Raw genomic sequence first — 17949 nt, 5'->3', positions numbered from 1 at the left:
GCGATATAAACGTAAAAAGACCGCAAATTTTGAAAAAAAATGATATTTTCTACTTTTTGTTATTAGAAAAAACCAATTAAACTCAATTTTAGTCATACATTTAGGCCAAAATGTATTCAGCCACATGTCTTTGGTAAAAAAAAGTCAATAACTGTATATTTATTGGTTTGCGCAAAAGTTGTCACATCTACAAACTAAGGTACGTTTTCTGGAATTTACGCAGCTTTTAGTTTACGACTGCCCATCTCATTTCTTGAGGTGCTAAAATGGCAGGGCAGTACAAAACCCCCCCAAATGACCCCATTTTGGAAAGTAGACCCCCTAAGGAAATTGATAAGTGGCATGTTGAGCCCATTGAATATTTTATTTTTTTGCCTCAAGCGATTGAATAATGATTTTTTTTTTTTTTTTTTTTTTACACAAAGTTGTCACTAAATGATATATTGCTCACACATGCTATGGGCATATGTGAAATGACACCCCAAAATAAATTCTGCTGCTTCTCCTGAGTACGGGGATACCACATATGTGGTACTTTTTGGGAGCCTAGCCGCGTACGGGGCCCCGAAAACCAAGCACCGCCATCAGGCTTTCTAAGGGTGTACATTTTTGATTTCACTTCTCACTACCTATTACAGTTTTGAAGGCCATAAAATGCCAAGATGGCACAAAACCCCCACAAATGACCCCATTTTAGAAAGTAGACACCCCAAGCTATTTGCTGAGAGGCATGTTGAGTCCATGGAATATTTTATATTTTGCCACAAGTTGCGGGAAAATTAAACTTTTTTATTTTATTTTATTTTTTCACAAAGTTGTCACTAAATGATATATTGCTCACGCATGCCATGGGCATATGTGAAATGACACCCCAAAATAAATTCTGCTGCTTCTCCTGAGTACGGGGATACCACATATGTGGGACTTTCTCGGGAGCCTAGCCGCGTACGGGGCCCCGAAAACCAAGCACCGCCTTCAGGCTTTCTAAGGGCGTTACAGTTTTGAAGGCCATAAAATGCCAAGATGGCACAGACCCCCCCCAAATGACCCCATTTTGGAAAGTAGACACCCCTAAATTTAGGGGTACACTAGTGAGACTAGGTAATAAATGGCGGGTGCCCTGAAACTATAAAAAAATAACCAACCAGCGTCACCTGTAACAGTTATATGGTGATCACTGGTGAAAGGGTTAACTAGGGGGCAATCAGGGGGCTTTATGCGGTAGTATATGGGGGTTCCTGGCGCTATAAAAAGCTGCGGCGAACCTAAATACCTACCTGCCTAACTAGCGTCACACTGTGACACTAATACAGCGATCAGAAAAACGATCGCTTATTAGGCTGGGTTCACACTGGAGCGATGCGGAACCGCCACGAATCCGCGGCGGGTTCCCGCATCGCATGCCTCCCGGCGGCAGTTCACACTGCCCTATGCATACTGCTGGGAGTGTCAGTGAAATGTTAATGACACCCCCAGATCAGTTCGCATATCGCAGTGCGATCTGCAAACTCGGATCGCATGGTGTGAACACCCATGCGATCCGATTCTACTGCGGACCAAAAAAAGGGTCCCGTGCGAATTTGCGGCGGGTGCGGCGGGTGTGGCGGGTGCGGCGAATGGCTGAACTCGAATCGCACAGAGATCGGATGTGATTTGCACTGCAGTGCGGTGCGAATCACATCCGTTCTCATAAACCGCTGCAATGTGAACCCAGCCTTAGTGACACTGGCGACGGGGGGTGATCACGGGGTTAAACCTTTATTGGGGGGGTTAGGGTGGTACATTAGAACTAAAGGGGGCTAACCCTAACTGCCCTAACAGTTATTACAGTCACAAATGACACCAATGCAAAAAAAAAAAATGCAATTGGTGTCACTGTGACTGGGGGGGCAGGGGTAATTGGGGGGTGATCGGGGGGTAAAGGGGGGGTGTGAGTGTGCCTGGCATGTTCTACTGTGAAGTGTCGTGTTGGTGCAACTCACCGATCCTCTCTCCTCGGTGCCGGAACGAAAAACACCGACACGGAGGAGAGATTGCAATGCTTCACTCCCATTCGTCAGGAGCGATCGCGAGGGGGTGGCCATGAATGAATGGCCGCCCCCTCATCCCGGATCGCTCCTGCATGGATACCGACCGCCACTGGCACCGGGGGGGGGCCCGATCGGGCCCCCCACCCGCGGGAAGGCAGGGACGTACAGGTACGCCCATATGCCTGCCCGTGCCATTCTGTCGACGTACATCGTCGTGCGGCGGTCGGCAAGTGGTTAAGCGAATTATTTCTAAGAATTAGACCCCTTTCACACTGGGGTGTTTTTCAGGCATTCCTCGCCTGTAAAGCACTTGAAAGAAGCCTCATCTGCAATCCCAATGTGAAAGCCCAAGTGCTTTAAGAGCCCTTTCACAATGTCAGCGCCCGAAAAACGCTCATAAAGCGCCGCTTTACCAGCGTTTTTTGAACGCTATTGGGCCCTTTTAATCCCTGCTAGAGGCCAAATAAAAGGGTTAAAAGCACCCACAAAGCGCTGCTGCCAAAAGCGCTTTGCAGGCACTTTTCAGGTGCTTCCCATTGATTTCAATGGGAAGGGGCACTTTAGGAGTGGTGTATTCACTGCTCTAAAAGCGCTGCAAAGAAGCTGTTTGCAGGACTTTTTTTTTTTTTTTTTTTTTTTTTTTTTTTTTGACGCCCTGCCAGTGCAGCGCCTCAGTGTGAAAGCACTCTGGCTTTCACATTGGGATTGCAGATGAGGCTTCTTTCAGGTACTTTCTTTAAAGCTAAAGTGCCTGAAAAACGCCCCAGTGTGAAAGGGATCTCAGTGCGAAAGCACTCAGGCTTTCACATTGGGATTGCAGATGAGGCTTCTTTCAAGCGCTTTACAGGCGCTTTTTTTTAAGGCTAAAGCGCCTTAAAAATGCCCCAGTGTGAAGGGGGTCTTACAGGTCTACAATATAAAAATGCCAAATTTCCATGCAAAATAATTGTACCGCTTTCAGCACCTAAAATCCGACATAATCATACCGCCAGGGAGGTTAAAAGTCAGCAGCTGAAGTTAAAGCCCAACTGAACTCTCAGTTAAAACCAGCTAAACACATTTCAGGTTCATGAAAACAGAAAGTGTGCGGCCGGACGCAGCGCGAGGAAGACGTGCTTTAGCTGAGCTCCGCCGGCCGAATTCCTATCTACCGCCATCCGCCCTCATCGGGCTGAGTCTCGGCCGGCGGTAGTCTCAGCTCTGCTGACAAACACCAGCGCTACATCCCGGGAGTGTTTTGGCCGCACTTTCGGGCCGCGGGCCTCGCGATCAGGCTTGCGGCCTACTTTTCTGCTCGAGCCCCGGCCGCCATCTTGCGGCCTGCGGAGGCGCCGGAGCCTCCGCCCGGGAGTGCCGCTCAGCGCCCACAGCACAGCGATCGGTTCGCCGTGGATGCGAGGAGACCCCTGCGACCTGAGGCCCCAATTTGGAGGTGTCGGCCTGGCCTTACTGGGAGGTAAGCCAGAGAGGGACAATAGAAGAAGCAGAGGTAGGCGGCCATCTTGGTACACCCTCCACCTCACTGCAGGCATCCTTTGCTCCCTGGGCTGAGACCTGGCCCCCCCCTCCCCAATAACCTCTACCTTCTGCACTCAATGTATGTCAGTGGCCCTGGAGGGCCCTGTAAGTGACTGAACTTGTATGGAGGTGCTTGCGCGGACGCTGGGATGAAAGTGTAGTCCTTTAGTGTCGCGCCGTCGGAAGTACCACTTGACAAATAAGGCATACCCAGTTATATTTCTTTGCCACTACTGCCCCGGCCGTGCGCTACTGAGCAAGCGGCGGGGATGTATAATACGCCCCGGAATCGCCCCCGCAACAAATCACAACAGAAAACATCCCCGGCACCAGGGAAGGCGAAAGGGAAAGGCAGGATGGCGCCCGAACCCCCAGAACCTGATGACACCACTCAGCAGTCGGACGATAGTCTGTCACAATTCCCATCAAATCTGGCCAGCCCAGTGGACACAGGCTCAGATGCCCTGCTGCAGAAATTCCGCACTATAGTAAGAGATGAGATCAACGCGGCTTCCCGTAAGTTATCTGCGGAACTGGTGAAAGGTCTCAAGGAGCTGGGACACCGCACAAATCAGCTGGAGGAGAGGATGGACCTGACGACCACGGTGCTGGAGGGTCACGAGGAGGAGGTAGAAAAGCTTAACGCAGAACTTCTTGTTCTACAGGATAAACTTGAGGACTCTGAAAACAGGGCCCGCAGGGGCAACCTCCGCATCCGAGGCCTCCCGGAGACCATTATAGACCTCCAGGGTACAGCAACGGCATTCTTTCAGGAGCTCGCACCCGACATCCCGACTGAGCGCCTTGAATTCGATCGCATACACAGGTCCCTCGCTCCCAAGCCTACGGAGGGTCCGCCCAGGGACGTTATTATAAAATTCCACTTCTACAGGACCAAAGAGCGACTCCTCCAAGCCGCCAGAGACCTACCAGACATATCGTTTCAAGGTCATCCCCTTCAACTATTTGCGGATCTTTCCCCGGTTACTATTGCTAAGAGGCGAAATATGAAGCCCTATCTGCAAATCTTACAGTCCAGGAACATTCGCTATCGGTGGGGATTCCCCTTTAAACTTTCTTTTTACCATTTGGGACGCCAGTTTCATGCTTCTTCCCTGCCGGACCTGCGACGGCAATTCCAGGAACTTCAGTTTGACCTTCCCCCCTCCCAGCCTGAGGCCGCCATGGCCCGCCCGGGCCCTTCCAGAGCCCCGCGGCTACCCTCACAATCATCTCAGAGCGGATCTCAAGCCCTCCGTTCCCTCAAGGCTCAGAAATTTCAAGAGGCCTCCACGGGTGGCCATCGCTAGAAGTCAGAAAGGATCCCGTTTTTTTTTTGCTTTGACTTGCTTGACTGCCTCCTTTTCTTTTTCATTTTTTTTCTAACTGCTGCCGTCATGGGTCCTGCAGGCAGATATTGAGAGAGTCTGTTGTACTTTGGACGCCCCAGGCAATAAGAATGGGGTTCCCATGTATTCTTTTTCAAGACTCAAGTGGAAGCCACACTGAGCCCCCCCTTTATACCTTGGATGGACTGGGGCTTCCTACAACTCAGGTTCACTACAGCCCATCATTTCCAAGTATGCTGGTTTTTCTCCGGGGGTGACTGCCCTTTTTTTTTTTTTTTTTTTTTTTTTTTCTCTCTCTCAAATGTTTCACCCAATGTTTTTCTTTTTCACATATAGTCTCATGTCTGTCCATTACCCTTCTAGAAGTGTTTTTTTTTTATTTTTTTTATTTATTTATTTATTTTATTTTTTTTGTGTGTTTCTCCCCCCCTCCCCCCCCCCTTTTTTTTTTTTTTTTTTTCCCTATTTTCTGCCCCTCGGGGTAACGGGCGGTTATGGTTCATGGCTCTTGACCTCAGGAAACGGGTCCCCCCCCTTGCTACCCGGGAATTACTAGTCCAGGGGGTCAGTCACCGTGGCCACCCGGGGAATAGGTTCCTGCTCCTACACTCTTGTTTTATGGGCCTATACATGGAGCGTTTCATTCCAGACAGGGCGCGACTCGGCCTATGGGTTTCTTATTTTTGTTCTTTTATTTCTGTTTCATGTGGCCGAGTGTCTCTAAGGCTGGACACAGACGGTATTCAGACAGTACTAACCTCAGGTTGCATGTTTGTTTCTTTTTTATTTCTGAACAGGGACTTACCGTCTGACCGAGGAAATTTCTTACAGGCCTTAGCGTCTGGGCTCTCTGTTCCTTATGCCAGTATTATTTTTCTTTTGTTTATCCTTATTAATGTTCGTACTCCTGTTTTATGCAGTTATGCCACTGTTGTCAGGTTTTTTGACGTTTGCAATAATTGTTAATGTTAAGTCAGGTGGTTTCCGACGGACCACCGCACCCCCATGTGTTGGTTCTTGGCTCGGACTCCTGCTCGAGCCAACTCCCAACCGCGAAGTGGGTCTTGTATCCCACGACCGATAGCAATCTTGCTGTATAATACGTTTTGGTACCTAGCATTGCATGTCTCTACCATCTGTGCTATAATGATGCTTTTTATCCCTTCTCTATCCCCCTCTGTACTTCTTTCCTTTCTCCCTCTCTCCTCCGGGCGCACGGGGTGTGATCTTCGGCTCCAGGTAAGCGTTTTTCTGTTACTCTATCAATGACGATTAAATGGCTGTCCCTGAATGTTCAGGGAATGAATTCCCCCCACAAGAGAGTTAAAATATTTAAGTACCTTCGCAGACAACACATTGATATTGCTTGCTTACAGGAGACACATTTTTCTGAGACCTCTCATCCTAAATACTTTGATGCTCAATTTCCCCAAGTTTTTATGGCGAATGCTCCAACTAAACAGCGAGGGGTTCTCGTGGCGTTCCGTAAATCAGTTCCATTTAGTTGCGCTAGACAGATAGCTGATCCTGACGGCAGATATTTACTGCTTCAAGGCACTGTTCATGACACGGAAGTGACCATACTGACGTACTATGCCCCCAATGTGAATCCCGGACCCTTTTTGACCCATGTCTGCGCACTGCTGGCTTCCCATGGCAAGGGCACCCTTCTACTGGCGGGAGACTCCAACCTGATCCTTAACCCTAAAGTAGACAAGCACCCGCCAGAAAAGAGGGGCCCGACGACGAGCCCCGCTTTATTCAACGGTGCCCTACAATCTCTGGACTTAGTTGATCTATGGAGGGAATGTCATCCACAGGGCAGAGACTATACCCATTATTCCCACCCCCACCAGGTCCACTCACGGATTGACCACATGTTCATGCTGAGACGACACCTGCCACTGGTGGAAACGGCCTCAGTCTTGGCCGTACCGTGGTCGGACCATGACCCTGTCTTGGTTGTCTGCCGTTCTATCCTGGATAGACCCCGACTTTCCCCCTGGGTCATGAACGACTCGCTCCTTTCCCATGTAGAAACTACACAGGAGATAATTAAGGCCTCTGAGGACTATTTTCGCGAAAACATGGGCTCAGTGACCTCACCGGTGGTCCTCTGGGAGGCCTATAAAGCAGTGTTGCGGACGTATAATTGGCCTAGCCTCAGTCCGGAAGAAAACTAGAGAGAAGAGACGAAGGGAAATTGAGTCCCGTTTGGCAGAGATATCTGAGAGGTTCAAGCAGTTTCCTACCCCGAGCAACCGCAAGCTTCTGGAACGAACCAGATCTGAGCTTGATTTGTGCCTCACTGAGGAGGCCGAGCGAGCACTTCGCTGGTCCCGCCAGCGATGGTACCAGAGAGCAAATAAACCGACGCGCATGCTGGCCAACAGACTCCGAACATTTGCCCCCAAGGTAACCCCGATTACTTTGAGGGACCGCAACAACGTCCTGTCCGGGAACCCAAAGCATGTCCTAGAGGAGTTTGGGTTCCGCCTAGCTAAGTTGTATACGGCATCGGGGGGGCCCTCAACTCAGAGAACGGCAGACTTTCTTGCTGGCCTCTCACTCCCATCCTTGACGGGGGCTCATGTCACCCTTATGGATAGGGACATCCAACCCTCAGAAGTTCTACAGGCCATAAAAGAATTGAAAGTGGGCAAGCGACCCGGGCCGGATGGTTATACTGCGCTATATTATAGAAAATTGGCACCAGTAGTGACGCCCCATCTGGTGGCTATGTACAACTCGGTGAAGAGAGGTTGTCCTCTTACCCCGGATCTTTTGATGGCAAATGTAGTAATGATTCCGAAACCTGATCGTGATCACACATCTTGGGCTAACTTCAGGCCTATCTCACTTATCAATATCGATATGAAGCTTCTGACAAAAATCTTGGCGACACGCCTAAACTCGTTTCTCCCTCGTCTGATAAAAAAGGATCAGGTCGGTTTTGTGCCCCAGAGACAGGCTGGCGACGCAATCCGCCGCATAGTGCAACTTCAACACCTAGCTCACACTCGCTCTCTCGAATCTATGCTTCTCTCCCTCGATATGACTAAGGCCTTTGATACCTTGTCATGGTCCTACCTCATGTCGGTTCTGCGACGCTTTGGCTTCGGGTCCCCGTTTATGTCTTGGATATCGGCTCTATACGATTCCCCCAGAGCAAGAGTGAAATATTACGGGTTTGACTCCCCCATCTTTGATATCCGAAGAGGGACCCGCCAGGGTTGCCCACTGTCACCCCTTCTTTTTGTACTGGCGCTTGAACCCCTGGCGGAAGCGATAAGGACTCACCCCGACATCAAGGGCATTGAAATAGCCGGCTCTCCCCATAAGGTCTCCCTGTTTGCTGATGACATTCTCCTTTTTGTCACTTCCCCTAGAACCTCTCTGCCCAACCTACACTCCCTACTACAGACTTTTGCATCACTCTCAGGGCTCCAGATCAACCCGTCGAAATCGAAGGCGTTGTCGACCAACCTGACCCAGGAACTACTGAGGGACTTGCGAGCGGCCTTTCCCTATCAATGGGTCTCCTCCTTACCCTATTTGGGAATTTACATCACCTCCACATATCAGGCCCTATATCAGGCTAACTACCCCCCATTGTTCAAGCGACTATCGGATATGCTGACATCGTGGTCATCTTTTCCCCTCTCTTGGTTCGGGAGGATATCGGCCGTCAGAATGGCATATCTCCCGAAGCTACTATATTATTTTCGGGTCCTCCCAATCTCGATTCCTCCACACATCCTCAATATTCACCAGCGTAGGGTCCTACAATTTATCTGGGGCTCATCCCGCCCCCGTATCAATAGACAAATCATGTTCGCTAAGAGAGCAAATGGAGGCCTGGCAGTCCCAAATCTAAGAGACTACTATATAGCAGCCACCATAGCACCCCTCTCTCATCTCCACGAGACGCATCAGCTCCCTTTGTGGGCTACTATCGACCTACTCGACGTGGACCCCATCCCCATTTCCTCCTTACCCTGGCTCCCGCCAAAACTTCGCCCCACGGTTACGGGGCCCTGCATGCTCCACACTTTGAGAGTTTGGGACTCAGTGAAGTATTCGGCAGGGTTGGCTTCTTCCCATCTCCCGCTGCTGCGACTCCTTCGTTGCCCCCTTTTCCCCCCGGGTCTTGATAATTCTGCACAGTTTAAATGGTGGACCCTCAATGGCTTCGTAGACGTTCATTCCTTACTTACTCCTACTAGAATACTACCATTTGCAGCCTTGCGCTCGTCTCATGATATACCCTTAAGGGAGTATTTTAGATACCTCCAGCTTCATCACTTCCTGCAAAGCCTCATCAAGTCCCAGGATGCCCCATACCGGTTGTCACCGTTCGAGAGTATCTGCAGATCCAGGCCTCACTCTCCTGGTCTGATTTCCTTAATATATTCAGCCTTGATCACCGGGAAGAAACCCCCGGTGCGATCCTATCACCTGCAGTGGGAGAGGGACCTGGGGAAACAGCTGGACCCGGAGGATTGGCAGGCAATGACCCTAACCTTGTCAAAATGCTCCTGCAATGTCACGATTCTAGAGAACGCCTACAAGGTCCTATACCGGTGGTATTACACCCCAACACGCCTAGCCCGCTTTTTTCCCACCTGCTCCCCTCTCTGTTTCAGGGGGTGTGACCAGGAGGGTACAATGGCCCACATTTGGTGGACTTGCCCGAAGGTGTGCAGATTATGGGTCAGGGTCTACGCGTTACTCCGCAGTTTACTCCGAGTGAACCTAAAAAGGGATCCTTTCGAGGCTCTTCTCGGGAAAGCGATACCAGAACTGATACGCTCCGAACGGCAGCTGGCACAGCATCTTTTTACCGCAACTAAACTGACTATAGCGCGAGCATGGAGAACCCCGGCCCTTAGTTTTGAGGCGGTCAAAAATCGTCTGAATGATGTCATGGTCAATGAAAAACTGTCTTCTGTTCTCTCTGACACTCATGCCAAATTTCTTAGAGTCTGGCAACCCTGGATAGAGTATCACCATTCTCCCAGATTCAATACCACCTTGCTGTCGCTGTAGGAGCCCGGTGGGGCACACCCCGTGGGCCCATCCCCCCTTTCCTCTTTCTGACTTCCCTCTCTTCCCTCCAGACCCCCCTATTCCTCTGAGGCACTCTAAACCTTCTTTTCCTTCCAATCTTCTCTTGTCCCTTAACTTTCCCCCTCCTTCCTTCCCTCCTTTTTTTTTTTCTTTTTTTCCCTTTTCATCCTTCAACTACGCTAGATATGATCACCATAGGCTTCAGGCATTCTCCAGTCCATGTTTGTGTTGCATTTCTGTGAACCCAGGGTCTGTTTTGATCCAGGGAATGTGTACAATGTTACCTGGAAATTTACTTTAATTGTACTGGACTGAAACTTCCTGTACCGGCATCACACTGTAAGCCTATTGTATTGACCCGTAATCTTGTTACTCTACAATAAAAACTTTTGTAAAAGAAAAAAAGAAAACAGAAAGTGTGCAAAGTCCTTGCCAGCATGCGATAGAGAAGGGCCCCCACTGTGTGACTGGAAGCAGTGGTCTCTCTGTAAATGCCCCTGCTGAGTCAGAGCTACAATGATGGGTATTTATCAAACCTGGAACAGCCAGAATCTGGAGCAGCTGTGCATGGCAACCAACTAGCTCCTATCTTCAGCTTGTTCATTTAAACCAGAACTCTATGGTTGTTCTCCCTATAAAAATGTAGTTTTGGGCAGTGTGGTTTAAAGTATAACTCATTGTTAGGTCCCTTTCACACTGGGCTGGGAGCGGCGTCAGCTATAAAACGGTGCTATTTTTAGTGCCACTTTACCGGCAGTATTCGGCCGCTAGCGGGGCTGTTTTAACCCCCACTAACGGCCGAATAAGGGTCAATACTGCCCGCAAATTGCCGTTGCAATAGCTGCGCTGCTCCATTGATTTCAATGGGCAGAAGCGGTGTATACACTGCTCCAAAGATGCTGCTAGCAAGATTTTTTTTAACGTCCTGTCAGCGCACCGCTCCAGTGTGAATGCCCTCGGGCTTTCACATTGGAGATACAGTAGCGGCTCTTTCAGGGCACTTTGCAGGCGTTATTTTTAGCGCTGTAACGCCTGCAAAGTGCCCCAGTGTGAAAGGGGTCTGGCCACTGTATATCCAGTACTGGCCAAGTCCTACTCACTTCCCTTGTGTGGCCATATAGAAATTGAGTTGGTCATATGCAGCCATTGGCTGAGGTGACACTTGTGATTTTATCTGCCCGCCTCTTCTGTTTCTTTTGTTGTGCCCAGAGTTGATATTTGACAGATGCTGGTCTAATGTAGAGTCTGAACAATCAGTAAGGTATGTGGTCAACGTGACAATTACTCATCGCTGGTACAATTTATATCCAGCTAACATTCATGTGATGTAAAATGTATTCCTCCCACACCCGAAACAAGCATTCTAGTCTTCAAAAATCAACATACAAAGCATCTCATTAGTGCATCTTTGCAAAGACCTATCTCAGTCTTATCAGCAGATGTAACAGAAGACCCTAACCTTCCACACCTCCAGCAATATAGTCTCTCCTAGACATACAGCCACATTTCTATTCCAATTCGATGTCAGATTTAAAAAAAGTTGCCAATGACTAAGCAGTGTGCTTCAGGTAATAACTGTAAAGATGCATTAATTCTCTGATGATTTCACATGCTCAAAGCACAGCAAGTATGTTGATCAACTGCATCCTATAATAATGACTTCTGAACTACAGCCAGTCACACTTGTATAACAAGAACTATACTGGGAGATTGACATTCTCTCTTTGGACTGGTATCACATTGTCACCTAGACTGAAAGTTATGGAAAAAGGGGAACACTTGTCCTGGTGACAACTGTCTAAGAACCCTTTCACAATGGCTGTATCCAAAAAGAAATTTATTTTTTTATTTAAAAAAAAACAAATATTATGTTTTTTATTTTTGTTAAATTTATTTTAATAAATGCTTTTGGAGCAAAAAAAAAAATCAAAAGATAGGTTTTCTATTTAAGATGCATTAATAATTTAGTTTATTTAGCATGAAATGGAGCTTAATTATGTAGCATGATGCTGTATATTTTGCAATATTTAAATTTTTGTAAACTTATTCAATGAATCCAAGCTCTGGAAGCTGAGATAACATGCACTGTATTGATGCATTCGCACAATGCCACAGTAACCATAAGATAAAACAAAGTTCAGGAATATTCCTTTATCCCATTGTTTTGCAAATCTATGTACAATACAAACTATGATTGAATCGGTTCCAATATCTGTTTTACGAACCTAACAGCTTATTTTAAATAAGTCACCAGCGGGTCAGGAGAGGAGCCGCTGCAGGACAGATGACATTTGCTCTTTAATAATTATGATTTAAATTGAGTTGATTTAAATGAAATCCACCCTGGCTGTATCCATTCGAACCATCAGTGGATCCATTGACAAATCCCCTGCAGAATGGGAGCCAAACAGGTACTGATGTCACTTTTGGCCTCCCGGAGCTTTCCAGACGTTGGGTCTACAGGCAGATGTAAACCGACATGCGTCCATTTATATCCCTCTCAGATCTGTCACATTTATATCATAAAGAGCAGAAAAGGACACAGACCTCCCCAATTGTTTTTATTTATTTTTTGGACCTGAAGGGGCTCGGTGGTAATCAGATCTAAACAGACATCCTTTTACATCCGCCTACCCACAGACTAACAAGGAGCTTTCACTTAGACCCCTTTCACACTGGGGCCGCAGCCATGTTTCTGCGGTAAAGCTACACTCGTTTTAGCAGAGCTTTACTGCTGTTTAAGCTGTGATTTTGCACCACTTATCTGCCTCTAGCGGGGCGCTATTAACCCCCCCAAAAAAGGGAGTTAAAAACTCAAGTTTTGCAGCGCTTTCAAATCGCTGCCCATTCATTCCAATGGGCAGGGGTGTTTTGGGAGCGCTGTATACAAAGATGCTGCTTGCAGGACTTTTTTTTTCCTGTCCCGCAAGCGCACCGCCCCAGTGTGAAAAGGCACAAGGGAATGTATGAGAGGCGGCCTGAAAACCACCCCAGTGTGAAAGGGGTCTTAGATCTGTCTGAGAAAAAAAAAAAAACAGGTGGACATGATTGGACCGACAGGTGCAACAGGGGTCTAAGAGGGCATTTCCTTCATGTCAAAGGAGAGATTTCCTCTCACTTCCTATTGTCTAATGAACAGGAAGTGAAGGGAAACCTCCTTAATTGGGAGAAAAAAAGATAAATGACAGAGGTTTTACAATGTCCATCTCTCCCCATTTAACACCCCAAAGGCTAAGTGTATTCTTTTTTTAAATATACTTACCTTTTTTCCAAGGTCTTCTGGTCAGTCATGTGACACACTGGGCTTCCTTCCTCTCCTGATCTTCCCCAGCAGTTTAGTCCTCCGAGGTGCAGAGAATGTTGTTGATGTGATCAGGTGATTAACTGCTGGGCCAATCAGCATACTGTTACTCCTCCCTCACTGGTGGGTGCGATTCTTCAATGTCTCAGCCAGAACATGAGCTACCCTGTGGGAGCAGGTGAGTGCTCTCCCTAATGATGCCATTGCTGGTGACTTGTCACCTTTTTTAGGATCGCTGGTATGACATGGTTCCAAGTATTTTATTATACAGGAGAATGGTCTCTTTACAGACATCAATGCCATGAAATAGATTTGTGAAATGTGGCAGTCATCTGAGGAACTGCTACAATCTCTCCAGGCTTGTGGCAGTAAATAGACATACAATGGAGGACTTTTATCAATAACGTCATAGCTGTTGCATCTATTAACATGCTGCCATTTGCCAATCTGTAGTAGAAATGCAATTGATAATCAGTTTTTCATATTCCCATTACACATGTTCTTGGAATGGGCTCTAAAAAGACTGGTGCTGCAACATCTCCAATCAAGTATAGATAATCGCCAACACACCACGGATCTGGTGTGGTGTGCTGGTAAATATCTACACTAGATTTATTATAACGTCGCATTTCATGTATTTTGCCACGTTGCTTTGCAATAGTGGTTTTGTTGAATTATGCAAAAGTATAAATATAATAAAATAGTAAAAAAAAAATAATAGAACTCAGAAAAGCATTAAAGCAAGTCAAAATTAAAAAGCTTACAAGTGGGCAGACTATTTATCATAGAAAAGACCTGCAATGACTCATCTGCAATAAAAGGCCCTAAAATGAAGGTCTCCAGCGGTGTGCGGTCACTGCTGAGAGGGCTTCCATCTTCACCCCATTTTCCTTCCGGGTTTGTGGCCGGAGGTGCGATGATGTCACTTGTGTTTGCGCACGTGGGAGACAACGTTTATGGCACGGGCTCTGATGGTCCAGCAGGGTATGCCGGACCTTCAGAGCGCATTCGCTGGTGACGACACTGGCTGCATGCACTCTGGAAGTTTAGGAGAAATTCATAGTACCTACAGGTAAGCCTTACTATAGGCCTGTTTAAAAATGTAAAGCAGCCAAATTCTACCTTTGTATGTAGTTTACACTTACGTTTATGGAATAGTAAAAAAACAGGCAGTTGAGCTGCGTTTTTAGCACTCCCGCTTAAAGCAATATTAAAGTCTTGTTTTTTTTCTAACGTATAAACAGGTTATACTTACCTGCTCTGTGCAGTGGTTTTGCTTAGAGCCTCCTCTTCTCGGGTCCCATGCTGGCGCTCCTGTCCCCTCCCTCCTGCCCCTACAGCAAGCAGTTTTCTCTGGGGGCTCCCACGCAGGTGCGCTCCTGAGCCACAGCTCTGTGAGTCCATTCACACACAAAGTCATGGCTCGGCCCCACCCCCTCTATCTCCTGATTGGCTCATTGGCTGCGATTGACAGCCAATGGTTGCCGCTGCTGCCAAAAGCCAATCAGGAGTACGAGGCCCTGGAGAGCCAAGGCTGTATTTGGGGGAGCTGCTGCACACAGTTTTTTTTTTTTTTACCTTCATGCATAGAATACACGAAGGTAAAAAAACATTTGCCTTTGCAACCACTTCAAGCTGCAAAGGTAGTCGGACAGGGGTATGCACAAGCCACGGCCACAATGCTTTGAACCACAGCACAGTAAAAGTTATCCCTCTATCATGTCCAGCAGTACTGCAGCCAAATGAAACACATTCAAGTTAATGGAGCTGCACAGAAACTATGACACTAAACCCGCGGTCATGGTGTGGTATTCCCATTCAAACAGCCTGTTTGGCTGTCCAAAAAAAGAAACAAACATTCAGGAGGTGGCAGTATCACCTCCTGATTTGTCTGTCAGATGCACCTGCACCACTTTCTGAAAAGCAACGCATGAGTACATGAGCCTTTGCAGTGACCCCCCCCCCCCCCCCCCCTGTAAAACTCAGCATTTCATATACCTGATATGTGCCTACTGTACCATGTACTTGTATTAAAAAGTATCCTGTTCTCTTTGTATTACTTCCTTTGTGTGAAGTTCCTGTCAGTCCTCTGCTTTTCTATTAAAAACTGACCACACTAAGCAGGAGAACACATCGTGGCCAGTTCTTTTGCTGTGCTGGGAACTCAGTGTGCTCTCCTCCAATGATCACACTTGTCCTGACATCCCCCCTTAAATTAAAGGGTATTTATAATGTTTTTTGTTTTGTTTTTTGCTTTTTTATAGCAATACAAAAAGTTTTGCCTTTCATTTCTATTTTAAACTGAATGGGTTGTTTTACAAATAAGGCTTTACAATCACTTTAAATGCTCATGAAGTCTATGGCTAGGCGAAATAAGGCTGCATTGCTAACCTTACCTCCACTGTGATGGAGGTAAGGTTAACCCTGCACTGTACATGAAGGAGGCAGGAGTGTGATTGCAACCATGGTACCTTGGAGAGGCGGCAGCACTAGTAGGGTAACTATATTCACAAGGGGGGGGAGACAGCCCACACCCAAGAGAGGCTCCTGTCCATGGACTTCACTCTTACATTTTCTGCCAGCTGCCCTGAATGATGGACGTACAGAGCCCGCCAGGAAGTTTGCAGTACGGTCTCACACATTCGCAGTACGGTGGCGCACACATTCGCAGATTGGGCACACACACACGCAGTACGGTGGTACACACATTCACAGATTGGGCACACACACACTCGCAGTACGGTGGCGCACACATTCGCAGATTGGGCACACACACTCGCAGTACGGTGGCGCACACATTCGCAGATTGGGCGCACACACACTCGCAGTACGGTGGCACACATATTCGCAGATTGGGCGCACACTCGCACAACATGAAGTGGAACAGCACTGGCAGATGCCGAGACAGGAGGAGTAGGGAAGAACCTGTGAATGATCCCTACACACTGCCATGGAGGCATTCTAGAACATCCCCCATTGTAAATGATAAGAGCCCAGCATCACGTCAGCCAGCCTGGTGCAGGACAGATGATTGTAGGACGTGCCTGTGTAGTCACATGACCAGGTATACGATTTGTGGTGATCTATAGGAGAGTGTCATCACATACAATACACCTCATCACCTCCCTCTGACTCCCTCACTGCCCCATTACCTTCTTTTTACCCTTCTGGGTCCCCCATCCTCCCGGTAATTCCTCCCGTTCTCCGGTGACCTCATAGGGAAAATCACGGGCCGGGTCCCGGGACCAGAACCACATCTTGACAACGGGGTAGACACGTCACCGTGACGTGGACCGGGCATAGGCGTGTCTACCGAGACACGTCACTGACTGATCATGTGGCGCAAACTGGATCATCATGTCTCTCTCGCTCTTTTTTTTCAACAATCTTTATTGACATGTTAAATACAAAGTGAAAAGTTGCACGGATCTGTGTCTGACCAGTATTCTATACCTCCAACCACTAACATCACTGTGTTTCTCCAGTTTTATAAACAAAAATAAAAAATGTGTGCCATTAAAGGATATCTAAATCGGTCTTTTTTTTGCAGAGTATGGAATAGTTTAAAAAGATGTTTGATGTTTTGCAAAAAAATAATAAATGTACCTATATTGCAGCAATGTAAATTTACACGGCTTTTCTGTTTACGCGTTTACATCAGTATTTTTTTGGCTAGAAATTACTTATAACCCCCAAATATATATATATGTGTGTATGTATGTATGTATATGTGTGTGTGTGTATAAATATATATATATATTTATTTTTTAGCAGACATCCTAGACAACCAAACTCAATTTCATTGTGGGTCGCATCGACATTTTGGTTGCCTTCAAAGGGCCGGTTGTGTCTGTAAGACTAGATGTCCAGAGCACCCCACCCCCCCTTGCATCAGAAGTCAAGAGTCATCCATACATCAGGTGTCCCCAGCGGAGTCCCTCCTTACATCAAGTGCCCCAGCGGAGTCCCTGCTTACATCAGGTTTCCCCAGCGGAATCACTCCTTACATCAGGTGCCCCAGAAGAGTCCCTCCTTACATTAGGTGTCCCCAGCAGAGTCCCTCCTTACATCAGAGGTGTCCCCAGCAGAGTCCCTCCTTACATCAGAGGTGTCCCCAGCGAAGTCCCTTCTTACATCAGGTGCCCCCGGGGGAGTCCCTCCTTACATAACAGGTGTCCACAGTGGAGTTCCTCCATGTGTCCCCAGCGGAGTCCCTCCTTACAGCAGGTGTCCCCAGTGGAGTCCTTCCTTACATCAGGTGTCCACAGTGGAGTCCCTCCTTACATCAGGTGTGCCCAGCGGAGTCCCTCCTTACATCAGGTGTCCCCAGCGGAGTCCCTCCTTACATCAGGTGTCCCCAGCGGAGTCCCTCCTTACATCAGGTGTCCCCAGCGGAGTCCCTCCTTACATCAGGTGTCCCCAGCGGAGTCCCTCCTTACATCAGGTGTCCCCAGCGGAGTCCCTCCTTACATCAGGTGTCCCCCATCAGAGTCCCTCCTTACATCAGAGATGTCCCCAGCGGAGTCCCTCCTTACATCAGAGATGTCCCCAGCGGAGTCCCTCCTTACATCACAGGTGTCCCCAGCGGAGTCCCTCCTTACATCACAGGTGTCCCCAGCGGAGTCCCTCCTTACATCACAGGTGTCCCCAGCGGAGTCCCTCCTTACATCACAGGTGTCAC

At 47.9% G+C, this 17949-nt stretch overlaps 1 protein-coding gene across 4 annotated transcripts in view; it reads right to left on the bottom strand.

The window, feature by feature from the left end:
* The window catches only part of SCYL1 (SCY1 like pseudokinase 1), a 103810-nt gene extending 87224 nt beyond the window's left edge, over positions 1 to 16586 (bottom strand). For all 4 annotated transcript variants that reach the window (XM_077459274.1, XM_077459290.1, XM_077459281.1 and 1 more), the window contains exon 1: positions 16421 to 16586. In XM_077459274.1, the coding sequence (XP_077315400.1) occupies positions 16421 to 16525 (105 nt within the window). In that variant the 5' untranslated portion in view covers positions 16526 to 16586. The remainder of the gene's footprint in view (positions 1 to 16420) is intronic.
* Between the last annotated feature and the right edge of the window lie 1363 nt (positions 16587 to 17949).

Source organism: Lithobates pipiens, unplaced genomic scaffold (genome assembly GCF_037356315.1).
Source record: "Lithobates pipiens isolate NorthernLeopardFrog02 unplaced genomic scaffold, aLitPip1_a1.2 Scaffold_10, whole genome shotgun sequence".
Classification (NCBI taxonomy): Eukaryota; Metazoa; Chordata; class Amphibia; order Anura; family Ranidae; genus Lithobates; species Lithobates pipiens.
The sequence above is the reverse complement of the archived record's forward strand: the minus strand, read 5'-3'. Positions and strand labels throughout refer to the sequence as shown.